This window comes from Numenius arquata, chromosome 11 (assembly GCF_964106895.1).
Source record: "Numenius arquata chromosome 11, bNumArq3.hap1.1, whole genome shotgun sequence".
Taxonomy (NCBI): Eukaryota; Metazoa; Chordata; class Aves; order Charadriiformes; family Scolopacidae; genus Numenius; species Numenius arquata.
In genome coordinates this window covers 3,522,797-3,546,320 of record NC_133586.1, presented here as the reverse complement: position 1 = coordinate 3,546,320, position 23,524 = coordinate 3,522,797, and the positions used below count along the sequence as shown (strand labels likewise).

Below are 23,524 nucleotides of genomic sequence, written 5' to 3'. Positions count from 1 at the left end.
CCTCCAGCCTTTGCTGCTGCTAATTCATCATGCATCACCTGAGGATGGGGCCACATCCACATTTCTTGTCTAGCATGGGTAGTTTAGAGGACTGTGCTCCACCCGAGAAGTGGTTTATCCCCACCGACATGCTGCAGCTGTGAAGAGAAGGTGCCGTGGGCTCTACTTAGCATCAAGAGCCTGAATTCAGCCCTACCCTTGGGCATCCATTCAGACCCAGCACTTTCTCCCGGCCTTTTTATTTTAGCCCCAACTGGACGGAATTAATTAAGAACACCCACATTAATTTGCCGTGCATGTGAAGGGGCCGAGGATTTCTCCTCCAGCTGAGAGCAGGAGCCCCACAGCCACCCTGAGCCCAGCGCCAGCTCCCGGCCTTGCCGGTGCGTCCTCCTCCTTCCTGCTGCTGAGCAGATAACAGGGCAATTGTGATAATGAGTCTCTGCCCTTCCAGCCCTGCTCAAAGCACTTAACGAAGCCAGGCACTAATGAACTAGGCTTCATGGCGCCCTGGAGATGGGTTATTGCCATTTGAGGTGGAGGGAAACCAAGGCAGGAGCAGGTGGAGTGGCTGACCCTGGTGACGAGGTACCTCAGGCTGGATGCAGGAGCCGGAGCTCCCTGCCCGGAGCAGGGAAAGGACAGCAGGTAGACGTGATGGCGACCACAGCTCTCTCATGTGGTGCCTGTGGCTGGAGAGACGGGTTTGCCCACATTTGGGAGGGCAGGGGGGACTCCCCACCCATCCCAGTCCCGACTCAGCCCCAAGAGGCTTTGAGGCAGCCATGCCTCCATGGCCGGAGCTCCCGACCCCTGGGTTGCTGGTATTGTCCTCCTCCTCTGCTTCCTGCCTCCTGAGTTTTGCAAGACCCCAAACGCAGCTGCTGAGGCACAGAGCTCACGGGTTCCCTTGCAAACGGGCTTCCTTGGTTTTGTGACTCACCAGCCCAACCTCCTCGGTGTCCCTCGTGACTCCGTTTCGCTTCGCTGGAGCAGCATTGCACCACCTCTTATCAACGAAGACGACCACGGTCTGGCAGCGCATCCCTCCTCAAAGGAGCAGCCCGACCCTGGCTGCAGCCTGGTGCCTCTCCCCACAGCATTTTTGGACCAGTCTCCATGTTCTCATGCAATGAACATCCTCCCTTAATTCCTCCTGCAGACGACAGGTCCCCCCGCAGCAGCTGCTCCTGCGTTCCTGCCAGTGGGGTCGTGGTGGCTCTCTCCGGGTCTGCCTTCAAGGGTGAGGACAGCCAATAAATCTCAAGGATGCAGCCCCTGTGTCGCTTGCTCTCACAGCACACGCGTCCTCATACACACATCGATGGCATGCTAAAAATATTCTTCACTTTTTCACCGATTAAAATTTTCCGGAAGAGTCGGAACCACAGCCCACACCCTATCTGTACAGCCAAAGGTTTCCCTTCGCCTCCCCCAGCTCTGCTGGGAAAACAGAGAACACTGAACAACATTCCTGGTACTTTGGGGTGGGGTTTTTTGGTCATTTGAAAAGCCTGGCTGAAATATCACCTTTTTTCAATAATTCATTCCGTGATGGCCGGTACCGTCCCACAGCTGAGCTGGAGGCACCACCGCATCCTGCCTTGCTCTCACGCACCCACGGGAGAAGGCTGTGGGTGAGCTGGGATGTTCCCTCTTCCCACCCGAAGCCCTAGGTTGGAAGGCTTAGAAAATTAAACAAAGAAAAAATGTATTTAAAGCAGCTCTCACCTGGTGTTGGGCAGCAGAGAGCTAACCCTGGCTTGGCCACCGCTCTGAATGACAATGGCCAGCCACGATTTTCTGGTCAAATCTTTCAGAGGTGCCTGTTGTGCCAGGCATAGGGGAAACCTGAAGGATGCTCACATCCCGCTGGCCACTGGCCAGGCCCCTCCGAGCCATCGCTCATAGCAGTATTTTCTTTGCCCAGTTTGGCTCTCAAGTCACAGAGGAGGAGCAGGGAAAGCCACAGAAGGTGTTTACACAACAAGGGGATCATCTCGGCGAGACCGGAGCCTTTGGCAAACCCAGAGCTAAGCTGATACGAAGGAGATACCATCGGTTTGTTTTTGCTAATTATCACTAATAATTATTTGTGAGTGGTTGCTCTTCAGAGCTCTGGTCCTGGCTCAACCCCTGCTGCTCTTGCAGCCTTGTGCAAGTGGCACAAACAGGGGGGTCCTGCCCCAAAACCCTGTGGGCAAGGGGAGAGGGTGCCTGGGCAATGCCCCGACTGCAGCGCTGGCCACGTTGTGTGTCCCCTCTGTTCTCTCCTCTGTCCCCGCTCACACCAGTGATGGCCAGTTAGACACTGTCTGCCCTCCCTTCGCTTTTCCGAGTGCAGTCAGCGCCTCGGCCTCTTGTCAAACCCCAGATTCATCACAGCACATCTATTAGCGGCTTCCTCCCCCTCCTCATGCGGGACGTCTTTCTGCTGACATGGCAATCATTTCCCTGTCAACGCACCTCGACAGCACCAGAATTTCTCATTTCAAACCCTGGCGTCTCCCAGGGTGATTCCCAGCTCCTCCATTAACCCCTGGCCCCGCAGGATGGGGGCAGCCAGCCCTGATGGATGCTCCAGTATCTCCTCCACCTCTGGTTAGCAGAAGCTCTCTCCTGTTTCTCCTCCCAGCGCTTGCCATACCTATGCAGAAGAGCATTTAACCTGGAGGTAACGGGTGTCAAGACTTTTCTTCTCCTTTCCTTCTTATCTTCTCTGCTGAGAACAATGGAGGCAAGGTTTGCAGAGGGAGGTAATATCTTTTTTTAGACTGACTGAAATAATTAGAAGAAAAAACCAGGCAGGCTGTTGGGTACACGAGCCCTCCAGCAGGCCTGAAATAGAAGCAGAAGTCTGCAAAGCTGAATACCAGTGGAGAACAATAGCGCTGAGCGTGACTAGTTGCGTTAACCAGTTCTGCCACCAAAAACCATTCCCCAGCTGTTTCCCTTGGGCTAAGAAACCGCATCACCCCTCTGCCAAAACCCGCTGTCCTGAGACCACCCCACTGCCAGGAGACACTGCTGCGGCCGAGGGAGCCTCGCCGCCATGTGGACTGAGCCCTGGGCATCGCTCCACACAGCCTTCATGATGCCCAGAGTGACACCACGGTACCCATGAGGGCATCCCTTGCCTCTCTGCACCCTGTGCCTCATCCTACTGCTCCTGGGGTCCTGTCTGACCCCAGCCCCAGAGACACCATCCCACCCTGTGTCCCAGGACCCTGCCCGACCCTCGGGACCCTCCGATTCCAGGGACACTGTCCTACCATGGGGGTCTGGCCTGATCCCTGGGGATGCTACCCGCTCCTGGGGACCCTGCCTGGCCCTGGTGACCTCTCCCACCCCAAGTTCCTTGTCCCACCCCCGTGTACCCTGCCCCACGCCACAGCTCATGTCTCACCCTGCAGCCACCCTATGTCCCCAGGGTTCCTCTTCATCCCACGGACCCCTTCCCTCGGGCTCAGACCTACTCCCGCTTCCCCCAGCCCCGGCCCGTCCCGGGGAGGGGGGGGGGTTCCCAGCCCCACGCCCGCGGCGGGTGGGGCCGGAGCCGGGGCCGGGCCAGGCGGGGGGGGGCCGGGGCCGGCGGCGGGGGCATCCCCGCCTCCTCGCTCTCAGCGCCGGAGACGCCGGAAACCCGGCGTTGCTGCTGCTGCTGCTGCTCCCGGAGAAGTTGGTGCGGAGGCGAGAGCGGCGGGGCCCGGCACCCCCCGACCCGGCATGCCCGCCCCCCCGGAACCCAGCGGGGCAGCGGGGCGGTGGCGGAGCCCTTGAGCCGGCGGCGAGGAGCGACCGGCCCCGGCTCGCCATGGAGCAAGTGAGTTCGACCGGGACCGGGACCGGGCGGGGCGGACGGGAGGGGAACTCCCCCCCCCGGGACGGGACAGGAGGAGAGAGGACCCCCCGGGACGGGACGGGACGGGACCGCCTGGGACGGGACAGGAGCCCCTCGCATCCCGCTGGGAAGGCGGACAGAGGACCGCACCGGCCACTTTAGGCTTTTTTTGGGGTCTCCGCCGGCGATGGGACATCCCGGGTCGCGCTCCGACTGGGTCCGGCAGCGGGGATAACACAGGGGGACAGAAATGGAGACCCAGGGGAGGGGGGTCCCTCCTCCCAAGCAGCCCCCCCGGGTGCGGTGGAGCCCCGGCGGTCGCTAGGGCAGAGCATCCCGAAAGAGAAGAGACCTCGTCGGGTCTTAAAAGTTCCCAACCGGCCGGGTGAGGCTGACGGGCAAAGGCGGGCGCTGCCGGAGGACGAGTGCTGGCAGAGTCGGGCTTGTTCAAATGCCACGCTTTGCTCAGGCCACCTTGTGCTGACTCTTACTGGGGTGTTGTACTTCCGTACTGGAGCTGGGCCTGGGTCAGACCGCAAGCTTGGCCATGTCCACATACCTCGCAGCCTTCCCCAAGTCTTCTCCTCCTCCTCCGGCTCTGCCTGGAACGGGTTTAACTGGGAGAAGGGCAACGGTGCTTCTCCTGGACATGGAGGCTTTCACATCCATGGGATCACACCCCAATAATCCATCCCCACGCGGATCGATTAAGGTGCCACAAATTTGTTAGCAAGTTAAACAGGTCGTTTTCTCCCCTCATCTGGCTGCGCAACTATTCCTGCTTCCTTTCCTTAAATGAGGTTTTGCTGCTCATGCACAAAGAAAGGAGGAGGAGGACTTCAGGCTGTAGTACATGTGATGCCAGTAGCTGTGGCTTGTCTGTCTGTCTGTCCTCCTCGCCGCCGCCCCCCCCCCCCCCCCCCCCTTATTTCAGCTCCCAACATCTTGTGGCAAGAATGAGAGCTTTTTTAAAACAGCAGGGCAGTGGCAAAGCAGCCCAAGTTGGTAGCGACTGAGAGTTGTTATTATCTGGCATCCATGAAATTAATCCACAGCAGAGAAACTGTTTCCAGCTGGCACCCGAAGGGGCTTCGCACCCACCCCATCCCTCGCAGAGTCCCTGGGGATCAGGAGCACGGAGGGCTGGTAGGGCTCTGCCTACCCCACTGCCTCCCCAGCACTCACCGACTGGTGCACCGGCTTTTCTTTGTTAGTGATAATTAATCCACTGCTGATCATTTTCAGGAGAGGGCACCAGCTGCAGTTGCCCAAGTTTCACGTGGATCTGAGCAGTTTATTTCCAAGTGAGATGGTTTTGCTCCTGCGGGTCAGGGAGAAGTAGAAGTGCTGACAGCCGAGCCTGGAAGATAACATGGAAAGGGGAAAAAAAAGAGTTGAGAAAAAGAGTCGGGAGATGCAGGTTGTCTCCTGGGAGGAGTTCCATCCATGCCTCATAGGGAGGAGTATGCGATAAATAAGCTGCTTGCTTTAAATGAAGTTACTGCAACTGGGCAAGACACTTCTGTGCGCTATATGTAGTTTGTAAAAGCACCACCACTATTCAGCTGTTGGGTGTTTGTTTTGTTGTTTTTTTTTTTTTGTTGGAAGACATGAAAAGTATGTGAGTTTGTGGGCCCTTAAAATACAGGGGAAGGGGAGGGGAGAAATAACTGTTAAATAAAATGCTAATTTGGCATCTCTACCGAGCTGCCAAACGCGAGTGCAAACCAGGCTGGAAGAGTGAAACTCGTGTATCACTTATAATGCCACCATGATATACATTGCAAAAATGACTTGTATGGATTGGTTTTGGGAGCGATGCCTTTGGCATGAGCCAGCAATGGGATAACTCAGTTCTTCCCCTGTTTACGCTGGCTTTCTTGGCTGACGTCGGTGGGCTTCTTCTCATGGATTTATACCAGCGTCAGAAATGAATCCAGCCCAAGAACATCCCGGAAAGGATATCTCAGTATCTCTTGCAGAAGGAATACCCACATAAAGCTGAATTAACAACAGTAACTCATCTCTCTGTGCCGTGCTCCAGTGTTAGTTGTGGAATTGCAGGCAGAAAGCGTAGGATGGACACACAGCCCTGCTCTCGGTGCCCTTCCCTGGCCAACCTTCCCTTGCCAGTTCAGGGCAGAGGTGGCCATAAAAATAATCCGCAAAAACTGTCAGGCACCGTCTCCGAGGCTCTTCTTGCTTTCACGGGAAGAAACGGTCCAAGTTGCATCATCTGGTTTTTACACCCTTAACCTGCAGGCGAGGGATTACGGCAGCTGCGCCCCCATCTTGCGACGTGCTGTGTGTGGGAGCTGCTGACCCAGAGCACGGGCAGCTCAGCAGGGCACAGGATCGCACCCATCACATCTGTCCTGTAGCGGGGACGGGAGGAGGAACCAGGCAGCTCAGGTGACTCCTGCGCAGCGCCGGGGACGGAGCTGCTGTCATCTGCTGAGACCGGCACTCTCCATCTCATCGTGGAGTCATGGATGCTCTCTACGGATGCTCCCGGGAAGTCCTGCCTGGTGTACTCTTCACAGGGAGTACTTTTATATTAAAACCAGAGGAGACAGGATAGCTTTCACTCTGCAAAGCACTGGGAGAGGCCACGGATAGACATATTTGCCGTGTAATTTCAGATAGCCTTCCTGCCAGGTGGGGGGGAAAAAAGCCGCAAAAAGCCATCTACGAAGGAAAAAAACCACCTTAAGGAGTAAGAACATTTTGGCAGCTGTTGATCTGCAGTCACTCAAACAAATTCTTTGTACAGCTACATCCATGCAAAACTGCTACGAGGGAGGTTAAAGTCCGTGCCCAATTATCTAAAAACGACATCAAAAGGGTGCTCGATCAGGAAACCAGCAGGTCTATATTTGTGCAGCAGTTGATGTTTGCTGAAGTCGCAGATCACAACTGAATACAACTTCCTGGCAACCTAAAAAGTCAAGTTTAAAAAAGAACCACGCAGTCCCCCCTCGTTTCCCGGAAAACTTTTTCATGCTCTGTCATCCTGTATTGTGGCCGTTTCAAACCCGGCTCGGTACAATTGAAATAACTTCTACAAAGGGCTCCAAGGATGTTACAGGTTTCCGCCTGATTTTCTTCTGGGTGATACACAGTTTATTTGAGTTTCTTGTTCCCGGTCTGCACCTGAGCTTACCTGCAATGCCAAGCCTCTTCCCGACTTTAGCGGGGATTGGGATAAATGTGGGTGCGTGGGGTATTTAATCTTTTTCCACTTTTTTTATGGGTGTGAGTTCCCTCTTTAGAGTAAAAGCTCATCCCGATGGCAGCTGCTGTCCAAGGGCTTGTTCGTTGGGAGTGTGGTGCATAAAAACAGATTTGTTAGCAAGGCTCTCCTCCAATATTTTGGAGCTCATCTGTACTCGCTCGCTCTGTCCTCACTCCCTTCTGGCCACAGGAGTGTCCAGCTCCGACTCCTTTCCATGCACGTGGAATCTCCTCATGTTATGAAACATGATGTCTGAGCTCCAGCCGCCCTGGTTTGTTTTGTTTGGGGTTTTTTTTTGCCTTTTTTTTTTTTTTTTTCCTGCAAGGGCCTTTTGGGGATGGTTGGGGCTCTGCCTTCGTCGTGCATCCCTGCTTTGTGCGAATGCGCTGGCTCTCTGCACTGAGATTGCTGCTATTACAGGTGGGGACATGGAGGAAACCGAGTCTGGGGGGACTGTGGGGTTCCTGGGAGGAGGCTGGAGGATTTGGAGTTGGCCTCTCCTTACAAGTCACAAGGCTGGTGAGGTGTTTGTGTAAGGGGATTTGGCTCAGTGAGGGATTCCCCTCGCCTTGCTCCAGGGAAAGAGGCTTATTGAGGGGTCTGTGGGGTGTTGGGAGTGGCGGGGTGCTCCAAGGGAGGGGAAGTGGGGAATCCTGCCTTTGCAAAAGCTCTTCCAGCACACCGGAGAGGTGGAAAACTCTCATCTTTAACCGAGTCTGCCAGAGAAGGCAGTCAGCTAATAAGCCTGACTGCCCCCGCTCCCCGTCTTAGGTTTCCTGTCTCCATTTGACGAGAATATTGATATTGGATATTTCTGATGTTTTTTTCAAAGCGGGGAAGTTAAGTCTTTCCTGGTTTTTACCAGGCCTGCAGCCTCCCAGTGCAGGATGCTGGGGCTCCCCGTGCTGCTGCGGGTGGGCAAGAGCAGACTGCGACAAACAGCAAGGAGCTCAAGGCAGGGCAAAAAAAATCCCCACTCTCGGTGCTGTCTTCTCTGCCAGTCCTTCCCTCTGCCTACAAACCACACGGGAGCCTGCTGGGAACATTTTAGTGTGGATGTGATGAAGTCCAGGCATTCATGCCGTGGATTTGCCCACAGGAGCTGGTTTGGGGGCGATGACCAAACGCAGAGACCTGGAAAAGAAGCTTGCAGAAGTGGTCATGGGCTAAAATGTTAGCGTTGCTACTGATGCCAGCAGGATCAGGATCCATCCCATTGGGGGTTTATCAGAAAGCTGGAGGAGCAAAGCGGAGAGGAGGGTGCTGGTTTTCAAGGAGCGCTTGGTGCACAAGTGTGAGGGAGTACCTCCATGGAGAGGGAAGCAGCACTGCTGGGGAAGCGGAGGAGCAAGGTGGACTTGCCACCATTCCAACAGTGTCCCCAGGGGTGGCCGGGGTCCATGCTCACTCCCCAGTCCTGTGGCAGCTCCAGGGTGGGAGCTGGTTGAGTTTTCCTCTGGAAGATGCCAGTCTTTTCTCTTGTGATGTGGTGGGGAGAGACCACGTGTGGCGGGTGCTGAGGTCTTGTCTGGGCAGGCTTTCTGATGACCTTCATTAAATGGATGGAAAGTGCTTTTGTTGTAATTCATTCTCCCTTCTGTCCTTGCAGGATACAAAGGAGGAGGCCTCAGAGAAACCCAAGCCTGCTCCGACTGCAGAGAAATATGGCTGGATTAAGAAAAGCAGTGGGGGGCTCCTGGGATTGTGGAAGGATCGTTACATCCAGCTACGGAAAACACAGCTTGTGGTCTATGAGGATGAGGTATGGTCACAGCTAACGACCTTGAATGGGATCGGGCCCTTGGTGACACACATTCCTCCATTTTTCACTCTTCCCTCCATCGCATTCCTTTCAAAAGGGCTTCTCCAGTTATCTCCAGGAAGGGCAAATACTATAAAGAAGAGACAGCAGCTGCATTTTGGAGTATATTATGTACCATAAATATTTTAGCCAGTAAATATTTTGACAGTGTCACTGCCAAAAAAGAAATGGGGGCAGGACATCCTGTGAGAAGACGAACGGAGCAAAGCTTTGGGCGGAAGCAGGATATGTGCTATGCGTTTTTTGGCTTTTAAAGGATAAAACTCGTTTGTAGCAGCCTGACTTCCCACCTGCTGCTTGAGGGGACGGCAGGCGACCCTGCAGCTGTTTGGCACCCCTCAAGCAGCTCAAATTGTTGCTAGCCAGACTTTTCATGGTTTTGTTTAGCCAACGATGGACGCAGGGGGAGGTTGTGAGTGCTCGTGTCCTCCTTAAGCAGGGACACAGTCTGGATTTGGCTCATCTTTTCCCTTTACTTGAGCCAGTACTGAGCAAAGGACCCCTGGGAGCCTTCTCCTGGACTTCCCTAGATAAATTGCATGCCTTAAGTTCACGGCCTTGTTTAGAGCTGTTTCCAATCAAACGAGAAATAGGAGCCAAGCCAAATCTGTCCTGCATCTTCATGTGAGAAGAATGGAGAGTGCAGGGCTGGTCCTGCTGAGCTGCAAAGGCGGCTCTTTCCTGAGCCAGGCTCTCGGTTCCTGGGCTTCTGCAAGAGCAGGGTTTGTCCCAAAAGTTAGAAATTCCAGTGTGGAGCACAAGTTACAACCCAGAGAGGTTTGAGATTAGGGAAGGGTAAGTCTAAGCCCTGCTGGTTTATGGTGGCTGGAGTTTGTGGGTGCATCGTGACAGAGGAGCATTTCTCACCGCATGGTCTGCATAAGGACCACATGCCTGTGCGGTGTCAGACACAGGGGGATCTGGGTCATTTGTGGGCATCAGGATGATATAAAACCAAAATCATGTAAAGCCGCTGTGTGGTGTGTCAAGGGAAGAAGAATGGGGAAATGTTTCAGCAGCTGCATTGCTGTGATGATTTCAGGAACAACAGGACTGACAAACGAGTTCGGTTCTCTTTTTTTAAAAACATGCTATTGCCTAATAAAGAAGATTTGTTATAAACAGTTTAGGTTAAAGGGTATTACGTCTTCCCATACACTGAACCCTCCTGCTCTTGCCGAATCCCAGAGCTTTCCGGAGGTGTTTGTTCTTAGTTTTGAAATGAGGAGTCAATGTCAGGTGATGAGCAGCTTGGAAGGCAGACAAAGTGGTGGGGCTTTCTCTTACCCAGAGAGATGCAGCCCGGTCCCGCACACGCTTTACTCTGCAGATTGCTGCCCAGTGCCCCGGACACTTGTTGACTCCAGCTGAAGCTTCAGGAACTCGCGTATTCAAGATCTATAAACATGACGTAGGTTTTTTGTTTTTTTTTTTAAAGGGCATGCCTTTAAAAACAAGATATATGGAGGCTCTCGTTACCACAAGGGAAAAGGAGGCTTTTAAAGTAAGATTAATTTTCACAGACGTTCAGAAGAAGGAAAAATCCCAATCATTTAAAGGGTTATTTTATTATCTCAACAAGGAAAATGGCATTTGTAACAACCAGGCATAATGTTTTCTGGTAGCCTGCGGATTGTGGTAACATCCTGTAATAAATTGCATCTGTAAGCTACAGTAGCTACAAGGTCCCATTATTGTAAATAAGGGATCATGTTAATATCTATAGGCTATTAAACTGGCTTACAGCGAAGTCAAATGTCTTAGGAGAGGAAATTGCTACAAAATTATCTGGTAGCACAATAGGATAGCATGTGATTGTGCAGACTTACTACGGGGGAACTAAAGGAAATGGCAATTTTCTGCACTCAGGAGGGGTCCCGTTGCCACGGAATTGAGGCAGTTCATGTTTATTACTGTATTTATCTTCCTGTAACGTGAGTTAGGGCGGTGTTGCTGTCGCCATCTTATAACTGGGGAACTGAGTTTTTGAGATGAGAAGGGCCTTGCCCATTGTCAAAGGAGGGTCTGTGGTGCAGCGTGCTGTGGTGGCTTTTATTTCTGGAGCTCCAGCTGCCATTTTCCCCACTGGACCTTCTCTACATACCTGACCCTGGAGCCAGACGCAGCATCCCGGGCCATCCTCAGGCTGAAACAGTTTTAAATGGGATTGTTCAGCGCTTCTTGAATTGGGGCCCTTGGAAAAAGAAAGGAGATAAAGCCTCAGGGAGCAGAAATACAAGCATCTTTCTGTGTGTATTCTAAGTGAGACCTACATGGGTTAAATGGGAGGGAGGTCAGCTTCCATGTGGGAGGGCAGGTTTAGAGGCTGAGTGTTTCAACTGGTCTGAGCCCATCAGATTTCCAGGAACTGAGCGAGTGACTTGGGATGCTTTGTGCTTTTATCAGTCCCTCATGTGCTGGAGCCCTTCACAAGGAGGTGTTAAGCCTTTAGCAGTTGTTTCATACGCAGGCGAGCTCGTTTATGTGATTGCATGAGGCTGGCTGCACTTGCAGCTGAGGTCTGTGCATGCAAAACAAGAGCAGAGGGGGATGGCCAACGCAGGAGGCAGGCAATAACGCTGTACCCTGTCACCAGAAAGTACAGTCTGAGCTGAACACGAATACTGTATTTATCCTCATCAGTAGCAATCTCCTGGAACGCACTCCTGGCCTGCCCTGGGAGTGTGTTTCCCATATGGCATCTGTTGGTCAGGTTTTGGGTTCGGTCTAAAGCGGAGCTACCTCCAGAAGGCAAATTGCAAATGGCTATTGTATTACCTGGAGCAGATGGGGGGGGGGGAGGTGGGGAAGTCATCCCACCGGGCTTCGGGTTTCTCTCAGCGGATGTGAAATGATGGGAGATGGATTTCTTGTTATCTGCTGTGCCTCCATCTGCAGCACCCCACATCTGTACCCTCCCCTAAGCTAAGAACCAAGCAGGCAGGTTCTTATTTTCTAAGGGGGCTTCTTGTCGTCTTGTCTCTGCATATTTTCACCAGAATAACAATTAAGTCCTCTGCTTAATTAAGCTCTCCGCAAAACTACAGAAAGCATCTGAAGAAGACGCAATCCTATGCAGAGAGACTACACGGATCGATATCGTCACTCCACGGATTAGAGAGCATCAGCCTTGGGTTTGGGTTTTTTTTCCCCCTAAACAGTGCAGCTAGTGGTTAAAGTTTGTTTTTTTGCTGTTTTGGGTTTTTTTTTTTTTTAAAGCATATTATTTGAATATACAGGGGAAAAAAACCTACCAAAGAATCTTCTAGACTCCACTCAGTATTTAAGAGTCGTGCAGTTAACGTCTGCGTTTTGTCCCTGGTAAAGTGATAGTGTATACCCCAAACTGATTTATTAAAACACTTTGAGATCCTCAGATAGAGAAGTAAATTATTATTTCAGGCAGTCTAGACCTTGTACAGCGAATGGAGGGTCACAGCCCATGAATGTGTGTCAGCAAAGAGGTCTTTGCTGGAAACTTTACTTTCATATGAATAAAAATTTCAGTGGGTCTTGCTTTCCCCTTTTTGTCAACTTTTCATTAAGGAAGTTGTTTGTCGAGTGTGATTCTTTAGTTAAGGTCATGCATTAATATGTTTAGGTGTTTAGTAATTTTCTTCTTAAGGGCCAAGCTTCCAGACACATGTATGTTTAAGTCGCAGCGTCTACTCCACGAATTGGTTTTCTGCATTAAATCATGAACGTAGGGGCTTCTGTACCAGGATTTTAAGCGTCTTATTGATTGTCCCTCACAGCAAGCACAAAAGCAATTTGGAAAAACAAGCCCTAAAATGTGTAAAGGAAAAGAGAAGGGTGGCCTGAAGGGAATTCCCTGCCTTGGTTGGCAGCAAATGCAATGCTGTGGGACAGCCCTGTGAGCTGTGTGCCACAGGACCACCGAGCGAGAACTCAACCTTTGTGTCTCGGGATGATGTAAAAGGATTGCTTTGACTTCTTTGGGACACTAGAGACGGGAGGTTGTCCAGAATGTGTGTCTGAGACCCATGTATTGGGGCAGGACTCTGGAAGCGACCTTGTCTCTGTGTGATGCTGAGTATCCTCCAGGTCCCAGGAGGTTGAAGGGACCTGGAGAGCTGCGACAGGGTCAGGCCCTTCTGTCTTGATCTTAGTGGTGCAGGACAAACATAAAGGATCTCTTTGTGACCCAGGTAGGCTCGTAGAGAGGGGATGGCCGCTTGCCAAGGGTAAAACAGAGACAAAAGCCCCATTCTGGTGCTCCCTGAACTTGGATGCTTTTCCTTTGCCTCAGACATAGTTTTCTCATTTCTCTGGCTGCTTTCTTCCCCACCTTCCCTGAAGAGGGAAACTTACTTGAGAGGTTCAGGTCTCTGAGATGAAGGAGCCATAGCTTGCACAGTCAAGCCAGTTGCCCTGGGAGGCAGGGTCCTGCATGTCCTGGTCCTCACTGCCCTTGTTCCCTGGCTGGGCCAGAGTCCCCAAAACCACCCCAGGGAGGAGAGGGGCAGCTGGAAGGCGAGAGGCGATGTCACAGCAAAACCACAGCTCTCCACCCTGCCAAGTCCATCTTGTCCCCAAGCTTGGTCCTCCGCTCTTCTTGGGAAGTGGAGGATGGCTTGCACAGGATCAGAGGGAAGGTTCCCCTCCAAGAGGCCGGAAGGGTGGTGTGGACAAGGAGGGTGACGTGGAGCCACTGGGCTCTGCTGGGGGCAGAGCTGCTCTCGAGAGCTGGGAGGGTGGGCTGGAGTCTTTGTGCTGGTCTCTGGTCAGAGTGCTGCCAAGCCACCTACATCCCGAGCCCAGCAAACCTCCACGTCGGAGCTGGTAACCGCACCGGCTGTGCGACAGGGCTGTGATGTGGGCGGTCGTCCACCGAAGGCCGGGATGAGATCACCCATCCCCGAGGCATGTATTCCTGACCTCACCCTTCTCTGTCGTTTGTTGGCCGCTGAGGGGTTATTATTTCCATCCCTGTCCTTTTGCAGTGACATTGTGATACCAGGATTGCAGCAGGAGCCTTATGCCTTCGAAGGGCTCCGTAACGTCAGCAGGATTTTATCTGCTGGGTTTTAAGTTTGGGCAGAATTAATCTCCTCCTCCTAGTAAACATTTTCCCAGTTCTCTGGTCACATTCACCTACTCAGTGTTAAATGAAATAAACAGTAATGTCATTAAAATAATAAACCTAAATTAGATCCAGACGTCCCTCAGTGGCTCCGAATTTGCTCTGCGTACCGGCATTGGCTCTGCCGGGCCCCCATCCCCAGATAGGAGGGTTTAGAAAACCTAAACACAGCCTGAGCTCTGCACAGAGACTTAAATGTCAAGCGGTAAAGGGAGGAAATTCCCCGCAGCCCACTTCCCTCTGAACTCTCCATTCCCTGCCTCCAGCCACACAGCAGCTTCCTGGCTACGACACGTTTCCTCATCCCACACCCCCTCCCCGCTACGGGAATTGCTAAATACAAAGTCATACGGGTACGAGGCGCTGCCTCGGGAGCGGAGCCTGAGCTGGGGATGGTCATGGCCAGCGGTTTTAATTTAGGATGGTAATAAGTTCATGAGGCGTGCTGACTGTAGCACTTCACCAGCAAGAACTGCCCTGCGATTCTCCCTGCTTATTTGTGTAATGCTTAGGAAAAGGCAGCTTTGGTCTCTTCTGGGCTACTGAGATGTGAAGAATATTATCTGCCCAGCATTACACTGTGATTCCTATTAGGGACGGCGCTCCACAGCTGAACTGAGCCACGCACCACGTGTGGAATTTTAGTTATGTTACTGGGAGAAATGAGCCAAGATCGCGGCCGGCACTCATCAGTGGAGATACACCAGAGATAAATATTCCTTACTGAGACGCTTGCCCTGGCAGTTTTGCTGGCTGTATGGGACCGTATTTCCAATCCTAAGCATTTTGACAGCTCGGAGCACGGCTGCGAGAGGAGCATGTCCCAGTCGCACGTGGCTCGCACTGACCTTGCTGAGGCTTGGCACGGTGGCAGGGCTCGTCTCTTTATCTCTGCTCTGCCTTGGGCTTCCGGGGGGGCTGCTTTGGACCGTCATGATGCTTGCGCTGTCTTCCCTGTGAAAAAAGCAGAATAAAATCCCCTGCATTCATTGTGGGGAGGAGGCAATGTCGCCAAGCTAAGGGGAAGCCTGGGGAGCGCTCCGAGATCACGCCAGGAAGGTTTATAAAAGTGCTTCATGTAATTCTTCCTTCCTATGGAAGGACTGACAGCACGTTCTCAGCCTGCAACTGGGGCGGGATGATGGGCAAAGACCTTCCAACCTTCCTTCTGCCTGAAGATCCCTGGATGAAGCCAGCAGAGATGGCAGAAGCTGGTGTTACCATCCACAACGTGTTATTTGCTCAGCCACTGTGGACCACTAGCCACATCCTGGCCTGTAGCTTAAAGACTAGCGTGTTTTCTTAGTGAGATGCCAGCCTGATTTATGGGGGCTTGCTGTGTACATGCAGGTTATTTTTAAGGCAGAAGAGCTTTAGACAGATGCAATGGGAAGACATGCAGAGTTTGATGGTATATGATTGATTTCAATGCCTCCTATTCATAATAATGTTTCATTCTCTCCCCGCAGGATGAACAGAAGTGCATAGAAACAGTGGAACTGGAGAGTTATGACAAGTGCCAGGAACTGCGTGCACTACTGAAAAAGAAAAACCGTTTCATTTTAATCCGCTCCCCTGGTAAGAAGGTAGGATTGCCTTTCTCATCACCCTCAAGTCTGCAGACTCCAAAATGAGCTCCCAGGCAGCTGCACTTAGAGCAGATGAAAGGCTCTGGGATTTAGCTCTTTGGCAGCTAGGAAAAATGACCTATAGCTGGGAATGGTCCACAGTGTGTAAAGAGGAACGCTGCTGTCTTGTAGACTTTCTTCTTGCAGTGGGGAAAGGGTCTTCCTGCCACTCAACTCTTCCTCTTGATATTTTTCCTGCCTTATCATTTTCTTTCTTCCAGTTGTCCCTGAGCAGTGGAGAATGACCCTTCCCTGTGGTTCCCCCCTGTGTTCTGGGCGAGGAAGTTTCCCTGTCCCAGCTGTAAATGCTGTAGCTTTGCTCAAGTTCCAGTGAAATCAGTGATACCGATCCATGTACTGAGACATTCCTGGAGCCGGAGCCGTTGATCTGAGAAACTCCAGAGCAAAGTTACTTGCAGCCAAACAGTTCCTAGGAGAAAAGATTTATTTTGCAGAGTTCATAAAATGCTACATCTTTAGCGTCCTGCACAGCATCTGGTTAGATCCAGAACCTAACAACCAGGCTGGTGTTGCAGAGAAGTTACACATCCATCTGAGCACTGACTGTATGCAAGGATACGCTTGACTTACTTCCTATGTAGGTTTGTCATCACTACACATCTTTGGAAGTTCTCCTCAGTTCCTATTTACATGCTATCCGTTTCAGCATCTTTATGGGCTAGGATGCTTCTGTTGTTGCTCTGAAGCATTGCACTTTGACTTACAGTCTACTTTAAATGCGATTTTATTGGCATCAGGTATCTTATTAAATCTCCCCATGCAAATCTGAGAGGTTGTGAGGGACAAAACATACTCATTTCCATAAGAATGTGAACAGGCAAAAATATCAACTTGCCTGCATTCCCTCATCTCCACTTTGTTTAAAGAAATGGAGATTGTTTAATCACTGTTGCTTATTCTTTCACGCCAGTCACTTAGTGTTTACTCGTATAATAAGACCCCAGCTGAGTTCAGAGCATCATTGCGCTAAACTTCATTCAAAACAACAAAACAAGGACTGTCCTGCCCCAAAACACTCGCATGGACCAGGGTGGGGGTGGAGAGAGAAGGTGAATGCTGTTCATTTTGCAAGTAGGTGCAATCCGTATTAGGAAGAAAAGTGATATTAAGCACCACACGCCAAAGTGCTGGTAACCTGGAAATTTGCACCCTGGGCTAGTGAGCTCCTGCTCAGCTCCGGATCCCAGAGCAGAGAGTTTCTGTGGTCTGAGTGGAGGTTTAGCATTTGTTTTATAACTTGATGAATCAGAAATAATGTCAATTTTAGATTGAAAGTGGTTAATCCTGGCAGTGTGTTTTCTAGAGTGCAGCTCTGTAACTACCAAGTGCACACCTATTCCCAGGGAGGCAAATAAAACCCAGTGGGCTCAGAGATGAGGAGCACAGTAGGAATTATTATTATTATCTACAAATATGTTACTTAGAGACAAGTGTGTAAAAGCCGCATATGTCTCTGCACTGCTGCATGAATCAACACGGGGTGTGAGACCTGCTCCTAAACCTTTCATTTCTTGCTAGATGGAAGATATGCCCAAACTCTGTCCTGAAAGGGTAACTTCATCCTTTTGGCATGCTGGCAAGTTTACAGCTCCCCTGTTTTTCATGCCACTGGTTAAATAGAGACCTAGATAGAGGCTACTCTTTATAACGCTCCTTTGGTGAAAGCGAGGGCTTTTATAAATGAAAAGTTCCCTGTTTGTAGCTCCCCTCCCACCCTCCTTTTGGCTGGGAATCTGGTGAGGGTGTTGACACACAACATACTTTGGCAGATGTTAGAACAGGCTTCAATTAGGAGGCCTATGTACACAACTGTCCTTCTTCTGTTTTGAAATTGCAGCTGTGGCCATAGATATCAGCTAAACATTTTCCATTTGGGAGGCTTGCTGCCATCCACCGTTTAAAATCACTCTGTGGGCTAGCCTTGCCAAGCCCTGCCAGATCTTGCTGGTTTTTTTTTTTTTTTTTTGCCCCCCCCCCTCTCCTGAGCACCATGCTGAGGAATGCAGAAAGCTGGTGAGTTTGTGGGACTTAGGCCACTGCTGTTTCAGCGCACAAATAGGAGTTTCCCTGTTGAAAACAGGGAACCCAGTTTAGCTGCAGGGGAATCCCGGTTTAAATCTTGGATGGGATATTCTTGAAGAGCAGAGGACGTGAATCAGTCAGTTAAAACTACTCTGCAGCTAGAGTTGCACCCAAATAAATAAGTTGCCTTGCTAAACACTGGTCTTTGATGGATGTACTGCAGATTCTGCTTGCCCTCTTCACAAGGATGATGTTTTCATTAAGCTGTGACAATATGAGCATGTCACATGCCTGCACTGGTGTGGAGCTGAAACAAAGTGCTGCTGCAAGTGTGCAAAAGACCCTTTCTGCTTAGAAATCTCAAATGCTTCATTCCACCTGCAGCAATTAAATGAGAACCGTTGGATGCAGAGAGCTGAGCTTGTAAGAGAGGGCAGCAGAATTGGCCTGAAGACCGTAAAACGTACTCACGATGCAAAAGGCACAATGCTTGGTGTAAACTGCCTAGAGACTACAGAGATTGGCACAAGTCTGGTATTCAGCAGGTCTGAAAGCCTTCGGCTGCAGGGAAGTCTTAAGAATGGGTAGTAAGGGAAAAAATGCATGAGTAAGCGCTGCAGCTCCCTACGAGTCCTTTCCTAGCATGGCCAGGCACAAACTCCTCACCTGCAGTCAGGGATGGAAACTTCCATTGCTTATTTTCCTCTTCGTTGACTTTGGAGGCACCTGCAGCTGCCTTCACCAGCGGCCCAGCCTGGAAGCTGCAGTGGGTTGCAGTGAAGCACGTTTGCCCTGTGCACGGAGGAGTCTGCTCCTGGGGTCTGCCAGTTTGGCAGAGATGATGCTGCCTTATTCCCAGGGATGAGGTAGCTCTTGGTTCAGCTGCAGAAAACCACAAGAATCCCCTCACTGACAGTCCCTTGGCTTCCACTATTCCCTCCATGATCTAAGTTGACAAAATCATTTAGAAGACGACAGGAGATGACCTCATATTTGGCAGATAGACTCTGGTGCACTCTTGGTAGTTTAAGATGTTACTGACCCATCTCTGCTCTGGCTTCTGCTTGACGTGACCACCCTGTACCAAAAGTCAGCACGAGGGAAGACATTCCTGCACCTAAACCAGCAGTTCACAGTCCAGTTTAGCCCTGTCCCACTGAACTGAAGCCAACACCAGGCTTTGCACTGAAACAGCTGAGGAGCAAGCACAGGTTTCTGTCGCCCACCTCTGCTGCGGATCAGCAGCATCTGGCAGAATTGCTCAGCAAAGAGCCAGTGTTGGTAAAGGTCTTAGACTGCAGCTATACAGTTCTCCAGAACTTGACTGTTAAATCATTTAGTGCAGGTACAACAGATTGACCCTGAGAACACTTCTCTTTCCTGGAAAGCAGGGTCAGCACAGCTGTGAGACTGTCACTGCTTGAAGAGACTGATGTCTCTGAGAAGACATGGAGCGGTCGGGGAGGCTGTGCTCGCTGCCATCATGGACAGTGATCCCGTGTGTGAGCTTCTTGTTGCATGACACCCAGCCAGTGATTCAGTAGGAGCTGACTGGCCGTGCTGTGCTCCGAGTTAACTGACAGTAAATTGCGTAGTCTGTATTCCTGGCTTACAGTGGTCACTGTCACATTAGGTTTAGCCATGACAGCTTTTCCTGGCACACCCGCCTGTTGTTTATGGCATGACTCAGTCTCAGCTGGCTTAGCAAAGAAGGAGAGCAAATGTGTTGCCCTGCCTGCTGCCCTCTTATCTTGGTGTCACTGACTCTCTGCCTTAAATTGCTGCTGGAGAATAGAGCCTGCTTAGGGTTTTGTGGGGACTATCCATCTTCAAGTGCATCCTCTGATATCTGTGAATAGAATCATAGAATTGTCTAGGTTGGAAGGGATACTCAAAGGAGGAAAAATACAGACAAGATAAATTCATTTGTTCCTTTTTTGTAGAGGACCTGGGGGTCTCAGACTAGTGTACAGAGCCCCAGTCAGTGTCAGGCAGGACTGAGACCTCCTCCAGCTCCTTCTTGCTTCTCCTCTGCAGCCATCTGCTTTACAGGGAGCTTTTCCTGGGCTTTGGGTTCACCTCCTCTCCCCAGTGCTGTGGCCAAGGACACGAGCCACAGATGAACGCAGACAGACAAGGGACTGCAAGGCAGCAAAGAGGCTCTGGCTGGCAGATATCCTGAGCACCGGCCTCAGAGCCCCAGCAGCCTGACTCTTCCTTGGTATCTGTGGGTATTGTTCTAAAAAAGGAGAAAAAAAAGTTCCCAAAGATAACTGGGCATACTGGGAGGAACCTGCTGCAAGCCTCGAGGCTGTCCCTCTGTGGCACAGCCCCAGGGACTTGTGCGAGCTGGGAGCAGGGCTGCAGTGGCATTGCCCACGCTGCCCCATCGCAGGGAGTGGCGTTCCGCGCAGAGTGGGGCTTGTCCTCCCTCACCCAGCCCATCGGGAGACTGGAGGGCTCTTTCTGCTGATGCCTTGGGAGCATCTTTCCACCAGCCCCCCACCGTCTGTGGGGTCTGCCTTCGGTGGCCGCAGCGGTAGGTCGGCGTCACACCACGCGGCGAGGGTTGCATGCCAGAGGGACATCTCAGCTTTTCATTAACGATGAACCATCCCCCCGAGGCTTCGCTCTGCCCTGCCGGAGGGTTGCTGACACCAGCGCTTAGTCACAGTCTCGGAGGCTTTATCTGGGGGCTGAGAATGAGGCACAGAAAGTAGCATTGGAAGAGGAAGCTTGAAGCGAGGCAGGAATCCGTCCCTTGAACAGCATGTACGGAGATTTCTAAACCCTGGTGCAGGCTGCCAGGTCTTTGCCAGGCAGTGCAGCAGCTCAGCTGCTCACAAGTAGAGCTTTCTCCTAAGCTTTTTTTAATCACAAAGCTTTGGGGAAAAATCGTTTCTAAACAAAAAAAAAGTTTTTAAGCACACAGAAAACCAGGCCTGCTTCGACTAAAACAAAATCTGGCTGTCACGCTGTTTTGGAGCCTTGCCTTCCCTTAGGTTCCCTGGTTAGTGTGGCCCTTCTGCACCCCAGACAAAGGGCTCTTTTTCCTGAGGGCTGTGGTTCAGGCCCCAACCTCTCCTCTGAGCTCTCATGAAGACATGTGGTCCCGTCACCCTATGTGCAGACTAATCGAATAAATAATCTTTTCCCCAAATTGCTTCTTAACTCCCTGCTTGCCGTGCTGGTTGTGAGGGTCTGGCACTTTGTCACTGTGATGTGCAGATGTAAAACCATGGTACTGAAGCGAGGAATAAGTGCAGAAGAGAAGGGCAGTCAGTTTCTAGCGGAACAGCAGGAGTGGGTATAAGGAGATGCAGCTTTAGTTCTGCAGAATTTCTGATGGTACCTTCAGAAGTAGCTGAGACTCAAAACAGTGGCTGCTTTGTTGTGCCATAAACAAAACAGGGAGCTGCTAAGAGTGTTTGACTCAGCCACCGTTAGCTTTGTCACCCTCATTTTATGTAATCCCTGTTTTATAGAGACACTGCTGTGATTTCAGAATGTGGGGCCTCATTTACAAAAAGGCTGAGACTACAACTGCTCTTGAAGGCAATGGGAAGGTGCAGAATACCTATAGGATGTTAAATACCCCAAAAACCTATTCCAAATGCTAGTATGTGTTTTGGATGAGCCTCTCTGTATCTCACCTCCCCACCTGTAAGAGGTGGATGATTTCAGTTGCTCTGAAAAGTATTTTATGAAGCCCCCAGATACTGTAGTGATAAGCAGCAAAGAAAAGACTGTTGGGGGAATCAGTAATTCTGTTTTCAGTGCAGGGCTTGAGCAGAGTGCAATCAATAAGACATATTGACCCACGAGGATAAAACATGAAAGGATAGCTCAGTAAGAAGTGCTGCCCCTCTCACTAGTGACGGTGCTAGGAGGAACATGCCCAGCAGACTAAGTTAGGACTGCCCTGGCAACGTTGGGCTTGTCTAATTTTTAAGTGCTTGGTTTTGCAACTTTGGTGATGTTCTTTAGCACAAGAGTATTTCTGTGTGCCTGTGCAGTGCAGATTAGGGCACCACATAGAGCTGTTTGGATCCCAGCCAGTTTGCCATAGAGCCACCTGTAATGTGAAGATGATGTTTCTCTCACCTGAAGTGTACACTGGGGCAAAGCTACATAACACTGGTGAGGCACTCAGAGAACACAGCACTGAAATAAATAACACCCTACCTATTGTTCCTGCTGTGGTCAAGAAGAGATTCGAAACTCTGAGCAAAGCCATGGGGCTGTTCTGGAAGAGAGAGCTGGCTGGCTGGAGGACAGGCCATACAACCACCCACCCCTCCATTCTTATTTGTGTCCCATGCTTCTTGCCAGCTCCCTCTTGTATGGCTGACTCTTCCCTTCTTCTTAGGACCAAGCCCCAGAGACCCTGTGTCTGTAGCACTCACTGCTATATTTCTTTATTTGCAAACAGAAAAGGATATGGTTAATTTTTTTCACTTACATTGGCCTTATTCCTCATCACGTCCATGCTCAGCTGAATCAGGGTTAGTGCAGCCAAGGTCAGAGCCCCAGATTCCCGTATCAGTTCTGTTCTGCAGAGCCGCAGGAACAAGGAAGCAGGCAGAGCCTGCTGCACACAGCCTTCCCGTTGCTTGCAGCCTGGGGGGGGAGTAAGTGGGAGATAAAGTACTTTATTGCATCTGAACCAGCACAAAATTACTTGGACTTGCAGTTTGACTCTCTATACACAGTGTGACCATTGGCTGTACCACTCACGGCTGCTCGAAGAGCTATTCCAAACCTTTTGCAGAAGGAAGAAACTCTTACTTTCTTACTACTTCAGTTACTAGTTGTAAAAATAAAACGACGGCACCAAGCTGTTCAGCATGACAAAATCCTGTTCATGGGAGCTATGAAGTGAAGCACTTGCCAAAGCGCAAAGGAATCTGTGGTTTAAACACAGGCTGGAACTGAATGTTGTACAGAAACAGAAGTGATACACAGAGAGGAGGGAGCTACCTCTCTGTTCCTGGCAAGAAACGCGTAGGCAAAAAAATTGTCTCTCTGCTCTTGCAGGTTCATGATATCAAGTTCCAAGCTGCAACTTTGGAAGAAAAAGAATCGTGGATAAAAGCTCTTAATGAAGGGATCAATAGAGGCAAAAACAAAGTATTTGATGAGGTAAGAGGAACAGTTTTCAAAGTCCTGTATTTCTGTGTCAGTTCTCATCCACTGCTTTTTCAGCTAAAAGCAGAACTTGCCCGACCTGTGCTGTCCCTCCTGCACGCCAGGCATGGTCGAAGGAGAGAGAAAGCCCGTTTGCAGCTGGTATGTGAGGCAGCCCGGGTCGCATCCCTGCAGGCTGGGAGCTTTTAGCCACTTCAGTTCCCAGCCCAAGAAGGCAGACTGTGGAGAGAGCTGTTTGCACCATCCTACGTCCTGCTGCTTTTCCCTTTCTTCTGGCAGGGGTTAGATGCAAGGAGGCAGGGGCAGCTGGGTAAGTAGACGGTGTGTCAGGGGGACGGTCTGTGCTGCTAAGAGCTAACATCTCATCAGGAGGCCCAGGGGACACAAGAACTCACTGAAACCAGTGGGAGATGGTCTGATGGCTTCATTGGGTTTGGGATTAGCAAATGCAGGGGGGGGTCCCCTCTCCTGATGGAGAAGTAGCGACAGTGTTGAGCTGTGTAGAGCTTGGACTTCAGCCCGGAGAGACCCCTCTTCCCCACGCTGCCGTGATCCTCAGCACCCAAACAGCCTGGAAATGGAGGCATTTGGTTAGGACATAGCCCGGTCTTCAAGACTGGAAAAATCTGAAGTGACTCAGTCCATCAGCTATTCTGCCTGCAGTCTGGAGAGAAGTCTGGTGGAAAGTTACTCCATGGCCCCG

The 23,524-nt window shown here is 51.0% G+C and overlaps 1 protein-coding gene across 1 annotated transcript in view; it reads left to right on the top strand.

Annotated features, from left to right (window-relative positions):
• The first annotated feature begins 3,814 nt into the window (after window positions 1–3,814).
• PLEKHO2 (pleckstrin homology domain containing O2) overlaps window positions 3,815–23,524 on the top strand; it is a 29,004-nt gene continuing 9,294 nt past the window's right edge. The window contains exons 1-4 of the mRNA XM_074155983.1: window positions 3,815–3,823; window positions 8,686–8,838; window positions 15,472–15,588; window positions 22,711–22,815. Of these exons, the coding sequence (XP_074012084.1) occupies window positions 3,815–3,823; window positions 8,686–8,838; window positions 15,472–15,588; window positions 22,711–22,815 (384 nt within the window). The remainder of the gene's footprint in view (window positions 3,824–8,685; window positions 8,839–15,471; window positions 15,589–22,710; window positions 22,816–23,524) is intronic.